The sequence below is a fragment of the Podarcis bocagei genome (assembly GCF_964188305.1).
Source record: "Podarcis bocagei genome assembly, chromosome: 12".
In the NCBI taxonomy this organism is placed as follows: Eukaryota; Metazoa; Chordata; class Lepidosauria; order Squamata; family Lacertidae; genus Podarcis; species Podarcis bocagei.
The window spans coordinates 26770374-26786766 of NC_138137.1; the positions used below are offsets into that span (position 1 = coordinate 26770374).

The following is a 16393-nucleotide window of genomic DNA, read 5'->3' on the forward strand; positions in this document are numbered from 1 at the left end:
CTGTTAAATTACTCATCTGCTTTTGAGATGTCTAGTTGTAGGTGCATTTTTATGTTCTGCATATTAGAGAGCTTTGATATCAAGCAGTGTGTCACTATCCCTAGGGCTGCATGTGATAACGCCAAGCAGTAATACATAATATACCATAGCAAAGGCTGGGCTAGAATTTCGTACCTGCTAAACTGCCAGAAGCAAGGCTACTCCAGCAAGCACCCACTTTGCTGGCTTTTCTTTGCTTTTGAGGTTAAAAGTCCAGACATATGTAGGCCCTCTAATTTTCGTCTTGTAAACTGGGCATTTATAAATGTTTTTCGTTTCTTGCCTGTCTGCTGGGATGGCTCTTACAAAGATGACTGGCATCGCTGGAGTCAATTCCTTTAGTCGGGCTTCAGCTATGACTCCAGCTTGAATGTCCCATCTAGCTCCTGTAACCAGAGAAACACAGTTTTTTACTTAAATTTTAAAAAGAGTAGTTTAAGAGAATACCATTGAATGTATCTCTGGGAGTTATATCACTAGTATAGTAAACACAGCTATAGCATAATGCCGGGCCATGTGCTGACTCGCAGATTTTTGGAATACTGTAGAGAATATTGGGAGTTTTTATATCTTCAAGTAAGGACCTATAGAATTGCGTGGAAGGTATCTCAGCTAATATAAAATGCTGCATAATAGTAGTGAATTTAACAATAAAACAGTAGTATGTAATTTTGTTCTGTAAGGGTAGCCAGTGTGGTGCCTCCAGATGTTAGTGGACTACAGTTTCTATCCTTCATGACCATTCTGGGTCATTAATTGCCAGAGGGCACAATAGTGGCTACCTCTGGTATAAGACATCTGGTATTCTGTTGAGACAGTGGGTCAAGCTATTGAGTGTGGCTTTTTCAGAGAAGATTGCTAGCACCTCATTGCATGTAAGCTTTCAAAATTAGAACACAGCAGAAAAGAATATAAACTTGATTTCTCACTCTTTTGTACCATTTGGGCTGCACAGCACCCTTGAAGGAAAAAGACAAGTGTTTGGACCTCCAACAGCTTCTGGATTGCAACATTGGTACTTCTTGTATACTTTCATTTTCTGTGTCTGACACATTTCATGAGTGGGTGCCTAAATCTACATTTCATTTTTGAGTCAATAATGTTTACAGACTCTAGTAAACTTACCTTCCATAAAAAGGCCAAATATATATGCCCCTTCCCTTGGTGGATGACCATAGTCCTCTCTACTTTTTTTGGTAACATCCGTAGTCAGACACATCTTATCCAGAGACCAGTTGTTCTTCCGTGCCATGCTTTGCATAATGGCTTTCAAGGGGAAAAAAGGGTTAGGTGGATGTATCATTTTATGGCTAAAAACTATGACTGTGGGTGGTGTGGGGTAATCTTAAACATAGCAAAGAACATATAATTAACCTAACTCTGCTGCAAGAATAAATCTACATTTTCTTTAAAAATTTGGGCCTATTGTTTTTTTGTGTCAGATTTTTGCAGAAGCAATGTATTCCTGAAATAAAATGATCCTAGATGCACAGTCATTTTGCAGTCTAGTTACATGCTTTGTACAGAAGTGAACTGCTAAACTTTTCTCGATTGTGGAAATAGTATCGTAATTAATAGAACCTAATTTAATATAATTTTAGTGCATTTTTAAGATAATATCTTAAATTATGCTTCCATCCTGGCTCTCATCCAAGTACTGATAAGGCCCCATGCCTGCTTATTATATTCAGCTGCATTACAGCTTTTGATACTTCTAGATCGTGCTATCTCAAGTATTACTTAAAGCATTACTGATTCAGTATGTCACTCAATTGTCAGTGCCTTGACTTACAGCATTTTAGCCCTGAGAAAGTTTTATAATGAAGTGCTCTCATTTGTTCCATCTGTGATACAGTAGCACTTCATATTCATATTTCTTAAGAGCTAGTTACATTGGAAATTCCACAAAGGTAACCCTCAGTAAGCCATTGTATAAAAATTGTAGCCCTACTGTGCGATCTAATTTACTTGACCTTTATAAGTCAATAGTACATACCAGTCAAAAAAGACTGAGGGTTAAAAAAGCCAGAAAGCCACACCACTGCAGGAAGTACTAGATCTTGTGTCCAGATATCAAGTTCTCGGCATCGCATGAGAAGGTCGTTAAACCTGAAGGAAAAGCAGCAAAGGGATCAACGTGTCATGAGAAGTGATAATTTAAAAAATAAAATTGTGATTTGCTAGCCTATAATCTATAGCCTTTTGTTGGTGGATTATTATTACTTCTCTTTAAGTGATTGTGCTTTCTTGGCAGACATGAAACTAATGAATGGGGCAACTGTGCCCTCCTTTTGTATCTTTACCTGAGATGTAAGAATGCAGCCTTTCAATAATAATTGGAGGTACCCACTTTCCCTGCCTTTAGATGTATCCTGGAAAAAGAGGCCTCCTCCCCCCTCTTAAATCCTGAAACATTCATGATTAACATCAAAATGACACTGCTATGCAGTTATTGGTCAAACATGCTCAGTGTTTAACAGAATTGGAATCCTTGTTATGTGGAAGACAGGTAAAGTGAATGACTGATTGAACATACCATTGGGCAAGGCTGTAAGTGGATGGATAAGCCAGTTTGGTCCATGCATCTGGCACCAGGTCATAAAACAGTGATGACTGCACAGCTTCCATGGTAACAGAAAACGTCAGCTCGCCCTAGACATTTGGAGGGAGAAAAATTAAATCCCAAGTTCTTTTAAATACATTTTCATAATAAATCTATTTCTCTTACTTTGAGACCGAGGTCTAGTTGTTTAAGTGACTTCCGTATCTCTTGAATGAGAATGTTCATCCTCTCACATTCTTGAAAACAAACAAGAATGTAAGGGCTCCGTATGGTAGATTTTTGCATGATTTCAGACATGTTAAACTCCTCTGGCAACTTCTCCAGAATTTCATCCAGGACATTCTTCACCTTGAAACAAAAATACAAAGCAAAATCACTAGAAGTTGCTTGGCCACATGCACGTTCCCTTGAAAGTCCCTCCAGTACGTGCCCTGCAAGCCACTTTGTGTGTTTGTTTAGTATTTTGCTGCTGCTAATGCCCTGACACAGCTACCTCTGAATCTTTGCTACAATGGCAGACTTCTTGCACAACACCAGATACAGTGGTGCCCCGCAAGACGAATGCCTCGCAAGACGGAAAACTCGCTAGACAAAAGAGTTTTCCGTTTTGGAGGTGCTTCGCAAAACGAATCTCCTATGGGCTTGCTTCGCAAGACGAAAAAACCGCTAGACGAAGAGAATCACAGAACGGATTCTTATCGTCTTGCGAGGCACCACTGTATAACCAACTCTGTAAAACAGGTTGTTGATGCTAGATGGGTGGAGGCAGAAGTTAAAGGCTATTTATTTGCAAAATTTATATATAACAAAAACATTTAAAATGGTTTGCATAAACCAACATAAATAAATCTTATCTGCTTTAAAACAAATATATGCATTAACGTGTCTGGGTAGGCTTGCCTAAACTAGTAAGTTTTTAGCAGGCTCCAAAAACAGCACAGCAAAGGTGGCCTGATATTATGAGGGACTTTCAAAGAGTAGAGGCTGAGAGATTGATTCATTGCAAGTACAGAACGAACATTATGTGGCACTGCTAAAAGTGCCAGTTCAGCATTTAGAAGGGGGAGAACAAGCTAAGAAAGAGAAACTTGGATTAGAGTGTCCCAATTTCAAATTAAATTGTCTTCAATTTAATTTTTAATTCACTCATCACTCATGCCCTCTAATTCTGCAGTGTGGTATTGATAGATGCCACACTAAAGAAGCGGACCACCCTACTAGCCAAAATGGAGTCTGCAAATGTACAAGCTCCTCCATCATTGCAATTATGCTAAGTAGGTATTTTACCTTACTAAAAGCTGTGTTTCCTAGTAGCTTTCTGTTTAGCTATGCATTATTCTGCACTATTGTAGAATCATAACCAGGGCCTCAGAAGGCTTATACACATTATCCTCCCCTCCCATTCCACACAACTGGGTGTTGATGGGCAGCACCCTTTTCACACAAGTAATTGACAGCATAACAGAAGGTGAAAAATTACTGTACAAGGGTGGTAATCATCCTGGGGTCTTTGTGAACTGGGACTAAGAACACATGGATTGTTTGCTTGCATTTCCTTCACTTGAGGGGGCAAGGCCACACCACCAACAAAGGACTAGCACTTCTCACAGGAGAAGCACTCCAACTGAAAAAAATGTGATCTAAAAACTAATGGTCAATGTACTGTCAGTGCTGAATTTTCCTGTGTTGAAACCTGTTTTGGTTTTTTATTAAGTCTGGCTGGAACCTGGGGAAGGAGGGATTCACAGAGATTGTTGTACGTTCTTTATGACCATAATGGCAAAAGGTTTTTGCCCAAAGGTAAGATTCATTCAAGCTTCCTCCTACATAGTAAGCCGTGTATTGAGGTCGAAATAAGCCTATGGAACTAAGATTTTGCAGAGTACCGTAATCTCACCTTTTCTTCTACTGACTGTCCTGATGCCTCTCCAGCAAGTAGATTTCTGGGTTGCATTTCCAAGAGTGTTTTGAAAAGGTTTTCTGACAGAACTGTCAAGAAATCTATCTCGGCATTCGGGTGAAGACCATACAGTACAGGGTTTTCAAGTGGAAGCATTTCATCTATATACTTGTGGTATCCTGAGTAATCCAAATTGGGAGGAGCAAGGAAACCTGGAGCCAATGCAAAGTCGCCTTCAAGCTGTAGTTGATGGGAGGGAGGGGAAATAAACGACGTTGAGTATTCATTTTGCATATTTCAGACAATCTGGTCTTTAAAAACTCAAGATGTCTTTAAGCAGTGTCAATTCATGGGACACACCTTTGATGACAGCAGCAGACTAAGAAACAGATGAAACACAGGGCTGGATTCAACTCAATAGTTGTGCTAGTGGGAGTTACTGCAATGAATCCTGCTCACACAATCGAGCTTTCCCCTGTCCTCCCCGTGTGCCCCCCACAATTGGCTCTGAGGGATTGTGAAAATCCCCAGAACAGCAGGGGCGGTGGCAGAGAAGAGGGGAAGAGAGATGCTTGTTCTGATGGAATGACATTACTAGCATGATTCTGAATTCCACCCCTAATTTCCCCACCCCCTTCTCCATGCCACAGGAACTTCTGATCCAAGTTTTTCAGTGCTTATGCAAAACTACCACCTATGCACAGGAGGAAGGAATCAGAAAACTTGGGGTAATTTTTAGATTGGCCCAGGAAAAAAACCTAAGGGGGGGGGGGAAGACCAACTTAAATGGCCCAATGATGACTCGATATCCATGGAATGTTTATGTGGGGGGTGACAACCAGGAACTAGGAGGAGCTGAATAGATTGGCTTGAAAGAAGTGCGTGCATGAAGGCAGGCATGCCACAGCCACGGGAATGTCCGGTGGGCAAGCTGCAGCCTGCACCCCTCTTGAAATGGTCCCTCCCAGATGGTCCCCTGACCAGGCTCCAATTCTGTTGGCACAGAGGATCCCAGGTTTGCTGAGGGAGAGATTGGGCTCAAGCTGTTGAAAACAAACGTTCTAAGCAAAACCTAGAAGTCTACAAACCCTATTCTGCCATAAATGAATGGCAACTCCACCTGTTATGGCTGTGAAAAAATGTGTATATTTGATGTGTTATATGTGCATTTTTTACACAGCCATGTACGGTAGATGCTTTCAGGAAACCTGGCTGTCAAAGACATCCTCACGTTATGTGCTTGCTGATGAGAAACCCCAGTATTTTCCCACTGTAATCAAAATGCACCTGCCTGCATGGCCTTGTGCATGTAGCGCTTCTGCAGTCTTATCCCTAACAGGAGTGTGGTAATTACCAATCTGCAGCACAACTGTAGGGTGCGGGCATATAAAGGGAAAAACAAAAAAGTCAACCCAACCTTTCTGGGTTGTTTTCTGGGGTGTGTGTGTGTGTGTGTGTGTTTTTAAAAAAAAACTTACAGTAGGAATTCCTTCAGTTTTGAACCTGCATTTTTTGAATATTTTGAAAGAATAATGTTTTCCTTATCGTCAGTTCACACTTTGTGTAAACATTTTATATCTGCTATAATTAGGGCTATTTTATTACTGAAGGGTGCAATCCTATGGATCCTGAGAAGGCCCCCATCCTCACTTTGGACATGGACAGCTTAGGATAAGGCAGTTCAATCACTTCCACCACCCAACGGCTTTGGGTTAAAATATTTAGGGCTGCAATCCTGCCTTTCTATCTAGCCATCAATCAGCAGTGTTTTATTTGGTTAAATATATGCCTAGTCCCATTTAAGTGCTTCACAAAATGCATGATCTATTGACTACCTTAATGATTAAATGCAACTTTAACCTGTTAACAAATGCAAATAAATATATGCAAATATAAATTCAAATAAACATGCCAGATCCCAGTTAGGCATAAAACTAAGACAAATGTGGTATATCCATTGGCCATTGCTTACGTTTACCTTGTCTGTCAATGAAGGAATTTTTGTTTCTTTTGGTATGCTTTGCAGGAGACCATTGTTCAATTGAACCGAAATGAATTATCTTGTTTCTGAATATGTAAGTAGACCTGCACCTAGGGTTAGTTAACTAAGAGTACCTAATTCACACCATTTCTTTCAGGTTCTGTACCTGTATTTGACACATATTTGAATGAAAGTTCAGGCTTTTGAAGGTTAATGGACTGCCTGGTCTAGAAATAGTAATTCTTATCCATGGGCTAGATGCAGAGGAGGTACCAGCGGAATAAGCTTCCCACATGTCCCCTTGACCTTAACTGTCATTTAGAGAAATCAGCTTCCATGGAGGTCAGAAGTACAGTAGTGTTTATCCTTCCCATCTCCATGGTAACTCACTCCTGGGTCTTCCAATTGACTTCCAATTGTGCTAAACTGAATGTGGCTTTGTGACACATGAAAACCTAGTCATTACAGAGTGAATAGATGCAAGCAAACTCACTTCACTTCAAACCACTGCACACACTTCCAACTGCGGAATCAATGGGGGGAAATGGAATGTCCTTAGGGCTATCTATGTTGCATAGCAGAAATGATCTTTTGATGCTCTACTTGCCATCCCCTACTGCCTCTAGATAAATGGTTAACTTTTGGAAAAGACAGAACAGCTAGGTTGCTATTCCATCTGGGCATTCTTAAACCCCAGTGAAACTGATTGCGTTATGTAGAAATGATTCTGGCCTAGATTACACTTTTGTGCCGCAACCCTAAGGACACTTATCTAGAAATAAATTCCATCAAAACCATCTGTATTTACTTCTAAACACACTTAAGATTGTGATGTGCCTTTTAAGACCAGAATGTATTGCTTGCCAATGTCGCTAATGCAAGTGGAAGAGAATCTTCATTGGAAGGGACCTCAAATGGTCTGTCAAGCTGCCAGTGCGGGAAATCTACTGCTACAGAATCCCTGGAAGGTGTCTCTGCTTACAAAAATCTCTAACAAAAGTGCCCACCAACTCCTGAGGCAGTCTGTTCCACTGTTGAACTGGTCACGCTGTAAGGAAGTTCTTCCTAACATTTAGTCTACAAACTTTTCCTCGTCCCCAATCTATACATTACCAGAGAAGGGTTCATAAATTCTTCTAAATACGTGCGGCAGAGTCTGCGGTCCCAGTCATCAGTGATGTGTCCACCGTACATAATTTCACCAAACAGATAACGCAAATCTTCCCAGGGAACCTATGGAATACAATGGAATGTGTAATTAAAGAACCAGTTAGCTTTCTAAGGAGGACACAGCTAAGTCACTTGGCATAGCTCTGGCATAATAAAACATGGATTTCATCAGCACGAAGTGCATCATATTATCCCAAGAGTGGTGTGTGTGTGTGTGTGTGTGTGTGTGTGTGTGTGTGTGTGTTTACAAGCACATAATCATAATGGGACCACTGACACATTCTGCTGCCATTGGTTGGTGTGTGTGTATATATGAAATAAACACAGGTAGAACAAAAACAAAAGTGGTAAAGAGTGGAGTCCAGTGGCTGTGAAACTCAATAAAAATTAAAACTTTTCAAGGCACCTGATTCTATCCTCTGCTTTCAGTTAAGAAAATTGCTTCCTTTTCCAGTGCTAATTAAGACAGCAAAGCTACAATGATTGTGTCGCATCAACTACTGCTGCAGGGAATTATAACTTGCTCATCATAAAAGTGCACAGAATTGTCACTGGCTGTACTTTCCCCCCCATTTTGCAGCCATTGCTTAGAATTTTGCTCTCCACTCTTCCCATGTATAACACAATTCAGCTGAGAAAGTGGACTCTAATCCGCAGAAGCTTATACAACAATAAATTCTGTCAAGTCTTTAAGGTGCTACAAGACTTCGTTGTTTTCCTGTTTCAGAAGAAAGCTGTGTGGCAGCAGCGGATTCCTTTGAGAACAGTGACCATGCTTGAGTAGTACAGTGGTACCTCGCAAGACGAATGCCTCGCAAGACGAAAAACGCGCAAGACGAAAGAGTTTTCCGTTTTTTGAGTCGTTCCGCAAGACAAATTTCCCTATGGGCTTGCTTCGCAAGACGAAACGCCTTGCGAGTTCTTGCGAGTTTGTTTCCTTTTTCTTAAAGCCGCTAAGCCGTTAATAGCCGCTAAGCCGTTAATAGCCGCTAAGCCGTTAATAGCCGCTAAGCCGCAAGACGAAAAAACCGCAAGACGAAGAGACTCGCGGAACGGATTAATTTCGTCTTGCGAGGCACCACTGTATGCTAAACCATGGTATAGCAATATGTGCACAAACAAGAGAGAACTGAGTCTTGAGCTTGTGCTTTCCTTCCTCCCTCACAGCCAGGAGGCAGATTTTGGGAGAGTTTTAATGGTTTCCCTTCAAGGCAGCTGGTTTGTTGCATTGTCAGCACCAGGGATTGCAGTTTATTCCCAACTGGTTTAGTTCAACAAGCCACCTTCCACCAGCTTGTTTTGAAATCGAGCAGTTAGTGATCAACCAAGATTCCTGGTATGGACAACAAGACAAGTCCAATTTAAAGGAGCCTAGGTTGGGTGGCTGGAGATTCTCAAGTTCTCCTTGAGGGAGGAGGCATGGCAGTGGAGAAGCTAGATGTTTGCTACATGTCCTTCTTGCTAAACCATGTCCATGCACACCTCAACTTGCTCAACACAACGGATAATCCCTCACTATTAGTCATTTTGCCTGGATTGATGGAAGCAGAAACCCAAAACTACTGGAAGGCACACAATTGGAGAAGGTTGGTTTGGCATGATGTGTGGACATAGCCACTATGTGAGATGTGACATGCACACAAAAGCTCATACCAAAAACAAACTTAATTGGTCTCTAAGGTACTACTGGAAGGATTTTTTTTTATTATTAAATTTCAAGACTAACATGAGAATTTGTTTTTCTTATTATGCTTTGTAAAATAAATTTCAGAAGTTAACATGGATGCTTTCCAGCTATTTAATATTTGTGATTCAGTAAAACTGATTCATTTTTGTTTTGCCTATGTTCTCAGTGGTATTATTTATAAGCTATGCAGGCCCTGACAAATTGTGGGCGGTATGACTACTCTCAGAGGCATATGAGTTTTCTGTTTTGGAGGGAAAGGGCTTTGCAAATCATACAGATCTCTGCAATCCAGAGACCAGAAAGACAATACTATATTTCAATATGTTATTAGAAATCTTGCAGGGGAAGGATGAAAAAGGCCCCAAACAGTGACAAAAATGTCAAAACATCACTGCTCAATGCCTAAAAAGTTACATTTCTAAAATACAGTGGTGCCCTGCAAGACGAACGCCTCGCGAGACGAAAAACTCGCAAGACGAAAGGTTTTTTCGTTTTCGAGTTGCTTCGCAAGACGAATTTCCCTATGGGCTTGCTTCGCAAAACGAAGCTTGCCCCGCAAGCTCCGGGGATAGCGGGGAAGCGCAGCGCATCTTCCCCGCTGTCCCCGGACCTCTTTTGAAGCAAGGGGTGGCGGGGAGAAGATCGCTTCTCCCCGTTGCCAGCCCCGCAATCTCCGGGGACAGAGGGGAAGGCGCGCGCCTTCCCCTCTGTCCCCTCTTTTGAAGCAAGGGGCGGAGGGGAGAAGATCGCTTCTCCCCGTTGCCGCCCCTTGGTTCAAAAGGGGTCCAGGGAGAGATCTTCTCCCCTCCGCCCCTTGCATCAAAAGAGGGGACAGAGCGGTGCTTCCCCTCTGTCCCCGGACGGTCTCCATAGGAACGCATTGATTGATTTTCAATGCATTCCTATGGGAAACCGTGCTTCGCAAGACGAAAAACTCGCAAGAAGAAAAAACTTGCGGAACGAATTAATTTCGTCTTGCGAGGCACCACTGTAATTAAATTCATATTCTGTGTTGAGATAATTTCAAAACTGTATGAATTCTGGATTTTAAAAGTTCCTCAGTGAACAAACAAAAATCAGTTTCTATAGAAGTCTCTTTAACAAATTACTTCAAAACCTTTATCTCAAGCTATACATCAGGAATTTGTGTGTTTTGTTTAAAACAATATATTCATGTGGTATTGGAGGGCTGATACATTTAGCCTACATTATCAAAATAAGCTTGCCTCTATTTATCAAGGACACATTATTCAAGAACAAACAATTATTCATTGCTGCTATGTCGCACATTGAAATGAACTCAGGTTAGCAAAGTAATTCGCAGGGGCTAATAGTAGCCACTTCAATTTTATTTTAAACATTAAAACGTATTGCTGATGCTCTCTATCATTTTAAATGGCTGGAGACTTGAAGGTCATGAACAGTTGGCCACTCATCCTATTTCTTCTTTTGTCCTTCAAGTTTTTCCATAACACTTTATGCCATTTTATACTAGATCTTGCACACTAAATCCTACTATACCATTACCACCTAATCCAGACAATCTACCCCACCCCAAATAATCCCTACTCATGCAGTTGCTTGCTTTAGTTGGAAAGACTCTGGTGCTGGAGTTTATTCTGGACCAGCAGAAGACTACTGGATTAGGTCGATTGCTTTAGTACAGAGCAAAGTTCTCCAGCTTTTCAGAAATCAATAATAAAAGACTGAAGAAAGTGCAGTCAGCCGTCCCAAAGGTCTCATGGCCTTTGTAAAAGTAAGCAGCAAATGCCCCGAGGGGCAAAACTACACAGAAGGAAATGCGCAAAGTGAAATTGATCATGTAATTAGAGAAACAAGTTTAATAGAGAAGATTTGTACCAGCCACATTAGGGCTGCACAAAGTTATGGATTAGAAGTAGGCTGCCCGATATTTAGTAGGCTCCAGTAGCATGTTTTGTAACCCTACTCTGCAATACAGTAAATGTCTAAAATGCATATATTATATTACAGGAAAAGTAAAAGGCAGTCAAGTGGCACATGAGAAGTACAATGCAGTAAAGGAGAAAAGTACTAAGGGGCAGTGGTTTGGAACAGACAAAGTTCAATCGTAATGTGAAATGAAACCTAGTCTAGTATACATTGCTTAAACAACATTGCAAACTATGGCAGTAATCCTATAGCAACTTACCTGGGAATAAGTCCCAGTGAATTTCTGCATATACAGGACTGTGCTTGTAAAACCAGTTTTGCAGTCATTAACTGTGATGTTGGTAGGCTCATTCCAATGGTTTGGAAGCAAAATATGACCACAGACAAACAAACTGAAGTTTTCCAAATATAGGAGGGAACTAAGGGAGCCAGATGCAAAAAAAAAAAAAAAAGGGGGGGGGAGCAGGCCTTCTGTACCTTTCATAGTTATGGAGAAGAGGGAAGTGCATGGTACACCTGCTGAAACTCCCTCTTCTATAGTTATTAAAGGAGCAGGAGCCCTGTTTACATGTGGCTACCCTAGAGGGAACCCAGAGATACGAAGCAGTAGACAGCATGGGGAGATGCTGCTGCTCACTTGACCTCCAGTCAGTTGCCTTGCTGCTACTTACTAGCAAACAGAGAAGGGGGGTGAAGCAGCAGGGAGGTCAGCACAGTGCAAAGGCGCTGATGGAGACAATCCGACATGCCTCTTGGTGAACGTGCACTGCATCAACTTCCTTGTCCTCTGCCTTCTAGTAAGCAGCAGCTACATGACTAAACAGAGGTATAATAATAATAATAATAATAATAATAATAATAATAATAATAATAATAATTTGTTGCTTATACCCCGCCCATCTGGCTGGGCTTCCCCAGCTACTCTGGGCGGCTTCCAACAAAATATTAAAATACAGTAATGCATCAAACATTAAAAGCTTCCCTAAACAGGAACATCAATGCCCCATCTCATTATCAGTTACTGAATATATCTCTTCCTAAGTAACAATATGTAAGGGGAAGGGGAAAAGGTAAATGAGGACTGTAAAAATTATCCATTATGCTTTGTGTTCTCCCCATGCTGGACTTGTGGAAGGGCTTTGGGTGGATAATTTTGTTTAGCTTTTCTTCAAAGGGCAGGCCAGGCCCAAATATGGCTGCTGGCTCAGGGGATTTGAGACTAAAGGTAGAACAGTTTGGATGAGTGAGACCCCTGACCAGGCCTGGCTGCCTTGGTCAGAGTGAGAGAGAACCTTCATGACCACAACAGCTTAGGAACCAATTAAGGATATTCTCCCACTTGCCTCCTCGTTCATAGGGAAGGTCGGAAAAATTGCAATGTTTTGCATCAAATCCCATGTGCATCACTATAGAATAAAAAGCTTACTGAAATGGTGACACCGAATATCACATTCACAAAATAACCGATTCACAGTAGATATCCAGTTTTTTTATTTATCTAATCTGGAAAAGCTAGAATTTGCAGTATTCCGAATCATACTGCAATTGCAAGTAAGCAAGTTACACAAAACTAATTCTCAGGCTAGAGTGAGAATACTGGATAGCTTAATTACTAGCCAAATTGCATGTGCCTAAGTGCAAGTACCAACCTACTAAGTCTTTGCTAGACTTAGAAAGTACTAACCTACCTTTGCTACACATGTGAATAATTGGTTTAATGAATGGTAACACCTGAATGGTTTTGCATCTTCCGATTGGCAACCAATCTCAAAACAGTAAATCATTCATCTAGCTTTAAACTTGAACTCAATTCCTGAGAAAGTCACAACAAGGTGGCCTCCTTAATACATAATAACGACACATGAAGGAAATACACCATTATTTATATATGTGACGTGCTGTAAATTGCTTCCATCATCAGAATTAATTGTAGTGATTATTAATGCAATGTTATGAACTGTCAGGACTGCTGTATGTAATTACAGTTGTGCAAAATGCTTCATTACCTGCCTAATGAATTTGGCATATATGCACATGTAAAGCACTGTTTTCGTTAACATAATGAAGGGCACATTTATTTATTTATTTATTTACTCACTCACTTACTTACTTACTTACTTTAGTAAACCCACCAAGTGTGCAACTGGTTCAACCTATGTTATGAAATTTAAGCATCCTCTGTGGAAAACCTCTGATCTGCCCAATTTGTATACCAAACAGCAGATACACATTTCAACTATTTCACTAAAGAAATATATTTCACCTTCCCTTGTTCACTTCTAAAACTAAGGAACAAAACCCAAAAAATATCACCACCATCTTGGCCAGAAGACACTTGGTCTCCAAGTTGTTACCTTAGAGTTTGCTTCCAGGTAGTTGTAGAGGACATTGACACAAATGGTGAGATCTCCTACGTTAAAAGGGTATCTTCGATTCCATCCTTGAGGTCCAAACTTGAGTCTCCCAGCAACACAGGTGTGAAAGTAGCAGAGGGAAAAGAAGATACCTTTGAACTCTTGTTCTCGGGTACACAATTCAAGTGTATCCTGTTAAAACAAAGGATTATGAAAAAACAACAGTATTTCTATCACATCACTAACAAGCTTTAGAGACGACAACTGTAGTTTTCTTACTAGAATTAATGACACCTAAACAGCAACAATAAGAATCTATTAATATTTTCATCTTAGCAAAAGGTAAAACTGAAAGTAAGTTTGCAGGACCAGCAAAAAAGGATTACACCTCCTAAGATGGGCACTCCATTCTTGCGCCATCCCTCTTACTGCTGCCTGTTCCTCCTCCCAACTGTTGTCCCCATTCCTCCTCCTCCTCCTCTCAACCCTCATTAGTTTTTTCTGATTTCTGGTTTGTGGCAACAGCACTGGTCACTTCTCTGTTGCCACTTCCTCCCTGCCGTGTCACGAGAAAGGGCAAACGGGGTCCTTTCCCAGAGCAAGGCATTTGTGACAAGATGGCCGACAAGGGCGCCTGCAACGCCACAGACAGAAACCTTGTTTAAAATTCAAACACTGTTTCTTACACTTTTACAACCAAGCAGTATATAAATTATGTCAAACTCTACAACCCAATGTGGTAGGCAGTGCAAGTGCTCCCCCCTCACCCAGAATGCCTCATTCTGAAGAAGAAATAAAGCAAAACTACCAGTGAACATTTTCTCCTCACCTGGTCAAAATTATAGAGAGCAGCATGAAGATTTGCCAGCATACCAGTAGGGGGCTCGTTAATAATTTTAATACTGTTCTCTAATATTCCTTGAGGTATGACATGTTCTTCAGGACTTGGAGCTGGTTCTGCACTTATAAAGACACGGCAGTCGGGGTGGCTTTCTCTGCTGTGTTCCTCCAGTAGCTTCTCTAATGTCCCTAGCCATTTGACTACGAGGTGTATGTTCTGTTTGAGAGCATGCAAAACTTCAATTATAGGAGCAAGTTTATTATTTTAAATGTAGCTTTAATTATCTCAGTTGCATAACAAGAACAAAAAAGCTAATACTCCAAATATGATTTAATTCTAAGTTTCAAGAGCAGAGAGGAGTAAAAAAAGAGACTTTATTTTAATATGTTACATTAGGAAGGACTTCATTATCTCTAGCTGCTATCAGGCCTTGATTTGCTAAGCACTAGCATATATAAATCATGTCAACTATAACCACCCATGCACTTAAGCCTGCTAACTCTCTCCAGAGCTCAGATAATGTTCAGTAGGATTTAGGAACGCTGGGACGATTAACAAAAGCGACAAATCAGAAGCTGAAAAAAGTACTAATGTCTGACTGCTAAGTATCACGGTCCCAAAGTCTAGCAATGACCTGGACATAGAGGCACCGAACTTTTCCATAGCTGGATATTTTTCTTTGGACATCTTCCCCAAAATTGTGTGGACATGTGTGGATCTTATGCACACATGCTTACCTACCCTTAGTAGGGGTAGGGGACAAATACAATTCTGTTCATATTTAAAGGTGAACTTACAAAATTCACATTTTTCACATCAATATGTGAACCAAAACGAGACCATAATTTGAACTTTGCAGTTATCTGAACTTTGCAATGCAATTCTTGAGCCAAACAATGTGTACAAAAATGCATATACAATGGTAAAGCGTGCATATAAATGCACACATTAATGAAAATAATATTAAAAATGGATTACATAGGGGGAAATTGCTTCACATAAATGTGTTTATGAGACAGAGTGGCACATAAAAAATGCGTACAGAAGGGGGAATTTGCACAAAAATGCTGCTTTGCAAAGTCAGATGTAGAAATGTGTAGGACTGAAATTAAGATTGGATAAAAGAAGAATAATGAAATTGACATGTCCGCCAATCCTTATTTTTTTGTTAACTTTCCTCTTGCAAGTTTGTCACTGCCTAAGGGATACTGAGGGACAGAGGAAAATTCTCCATCTTGCAAAACTAACCTCACAGATATTTTTGATGAAAGATGATCTCCCATTCCTGTGGCAGCCATTTTGGAAGAGCCTAAAGAACCAAGCAGTAATAAAGGAGGCGGTGCCATTTGTGTGCTTAACTTCAGAAAGTTAAGCAACAAATCCCACAAACCACTCTACAAACTCTTTGATCCGCTATCATGATCGGTGAAAAGAAATAATGCTAGGTGAAGTTGTCTTCTCTCAGAATTCCTCAGAAGGTTGTTTCTTGTGGATGATTTTTGTTACAGGCAGACATTTCACAGGTTAAGTATGTGCAGAGTAAGCCCCGCGACAGAACACATAAGGAACGTCCAATCATGCCATTTCACACTTACCTGCAGAATAACCCAGTGCCCATGCCTGGCAGCTTTCTTTAATACCTCCTCCGCAACAACCTCTTGCCCTTGCCCCAAAGAGATATTATGAAATTTCCCAGAATCAATTGTGAAGTCAAGTTTTTTGCCTGCAAGTGGAGCAACGGAGGTGGGGAGGCGAGCAAAAGTGGAAAGGAGGAAGGGGATGGAGGGAAAGGGGTGGGGGGAAAGATAATGCCCCATTAATTTCACCAATCACTGGGACAATACACATTAGTTCGTCACTCAACACAATTTCAACAAGCAAAATTGCGAGCTCTCAACAGCAGCCTTATGGCTGGTATTAGGGGAAAAACCCTGCAGAAATCTGCTC

General features: G+C 40.9%; 1 protein-coding gene across 4 annotated transcripts in view; it reads right to left on the minus strand.

Moving 5' to 3' along the window:
- DNAH11 (dynein axonemal heavy chain 11) overlaps positions 1 to 16393 on the minus strand; it is a 149016-nt gene continuing 132623 nt past the window's right edge. For all 4 annotated transcript variants that reach the window (XM_081164247.1, XM_081164246.1, XM_081164248.1 and 1 more), the window contains 10 exons: positions 16042 to 16169; positions 14435 to 14662; positions 13606 to 13797; positions 7597 to 7716; positions 4500 to 4742; positions 2768 to 2950; positions 2576 to 2691; positions 2036 to 2148; positions 1165 to 1305; positions 1 to 425 (listed from right to left, as the gene is read on the minus strand). In XM_081164247.1, coding sequence (XP_081020373.1) covers positions 178 to 425; positions 1165 to 1305; positions 2036 to 2148; positions 2576 to 2691; positions 2768 to 2950; positions 4500 to 4742; positions 7597 to 7716; positions 13606 to 13797; positions 14435 to 14662; positions 16042 to 16169 — 1712 coding nt within the window. In that variant the 3' untranslated portion in view covers positions 1 to 177. The remainder of the gene's footprint in view (positions 426 to 1164; positions 1306 to 2035; positions 2149 to 2575; positions 2692 to 2767; positions 2951 to 4499; positions 4743 to 7596; positions 7717 to 13605; positions 13798 to 14434; positions 14663 to 16041; positions 16170 to 16393) is intronic.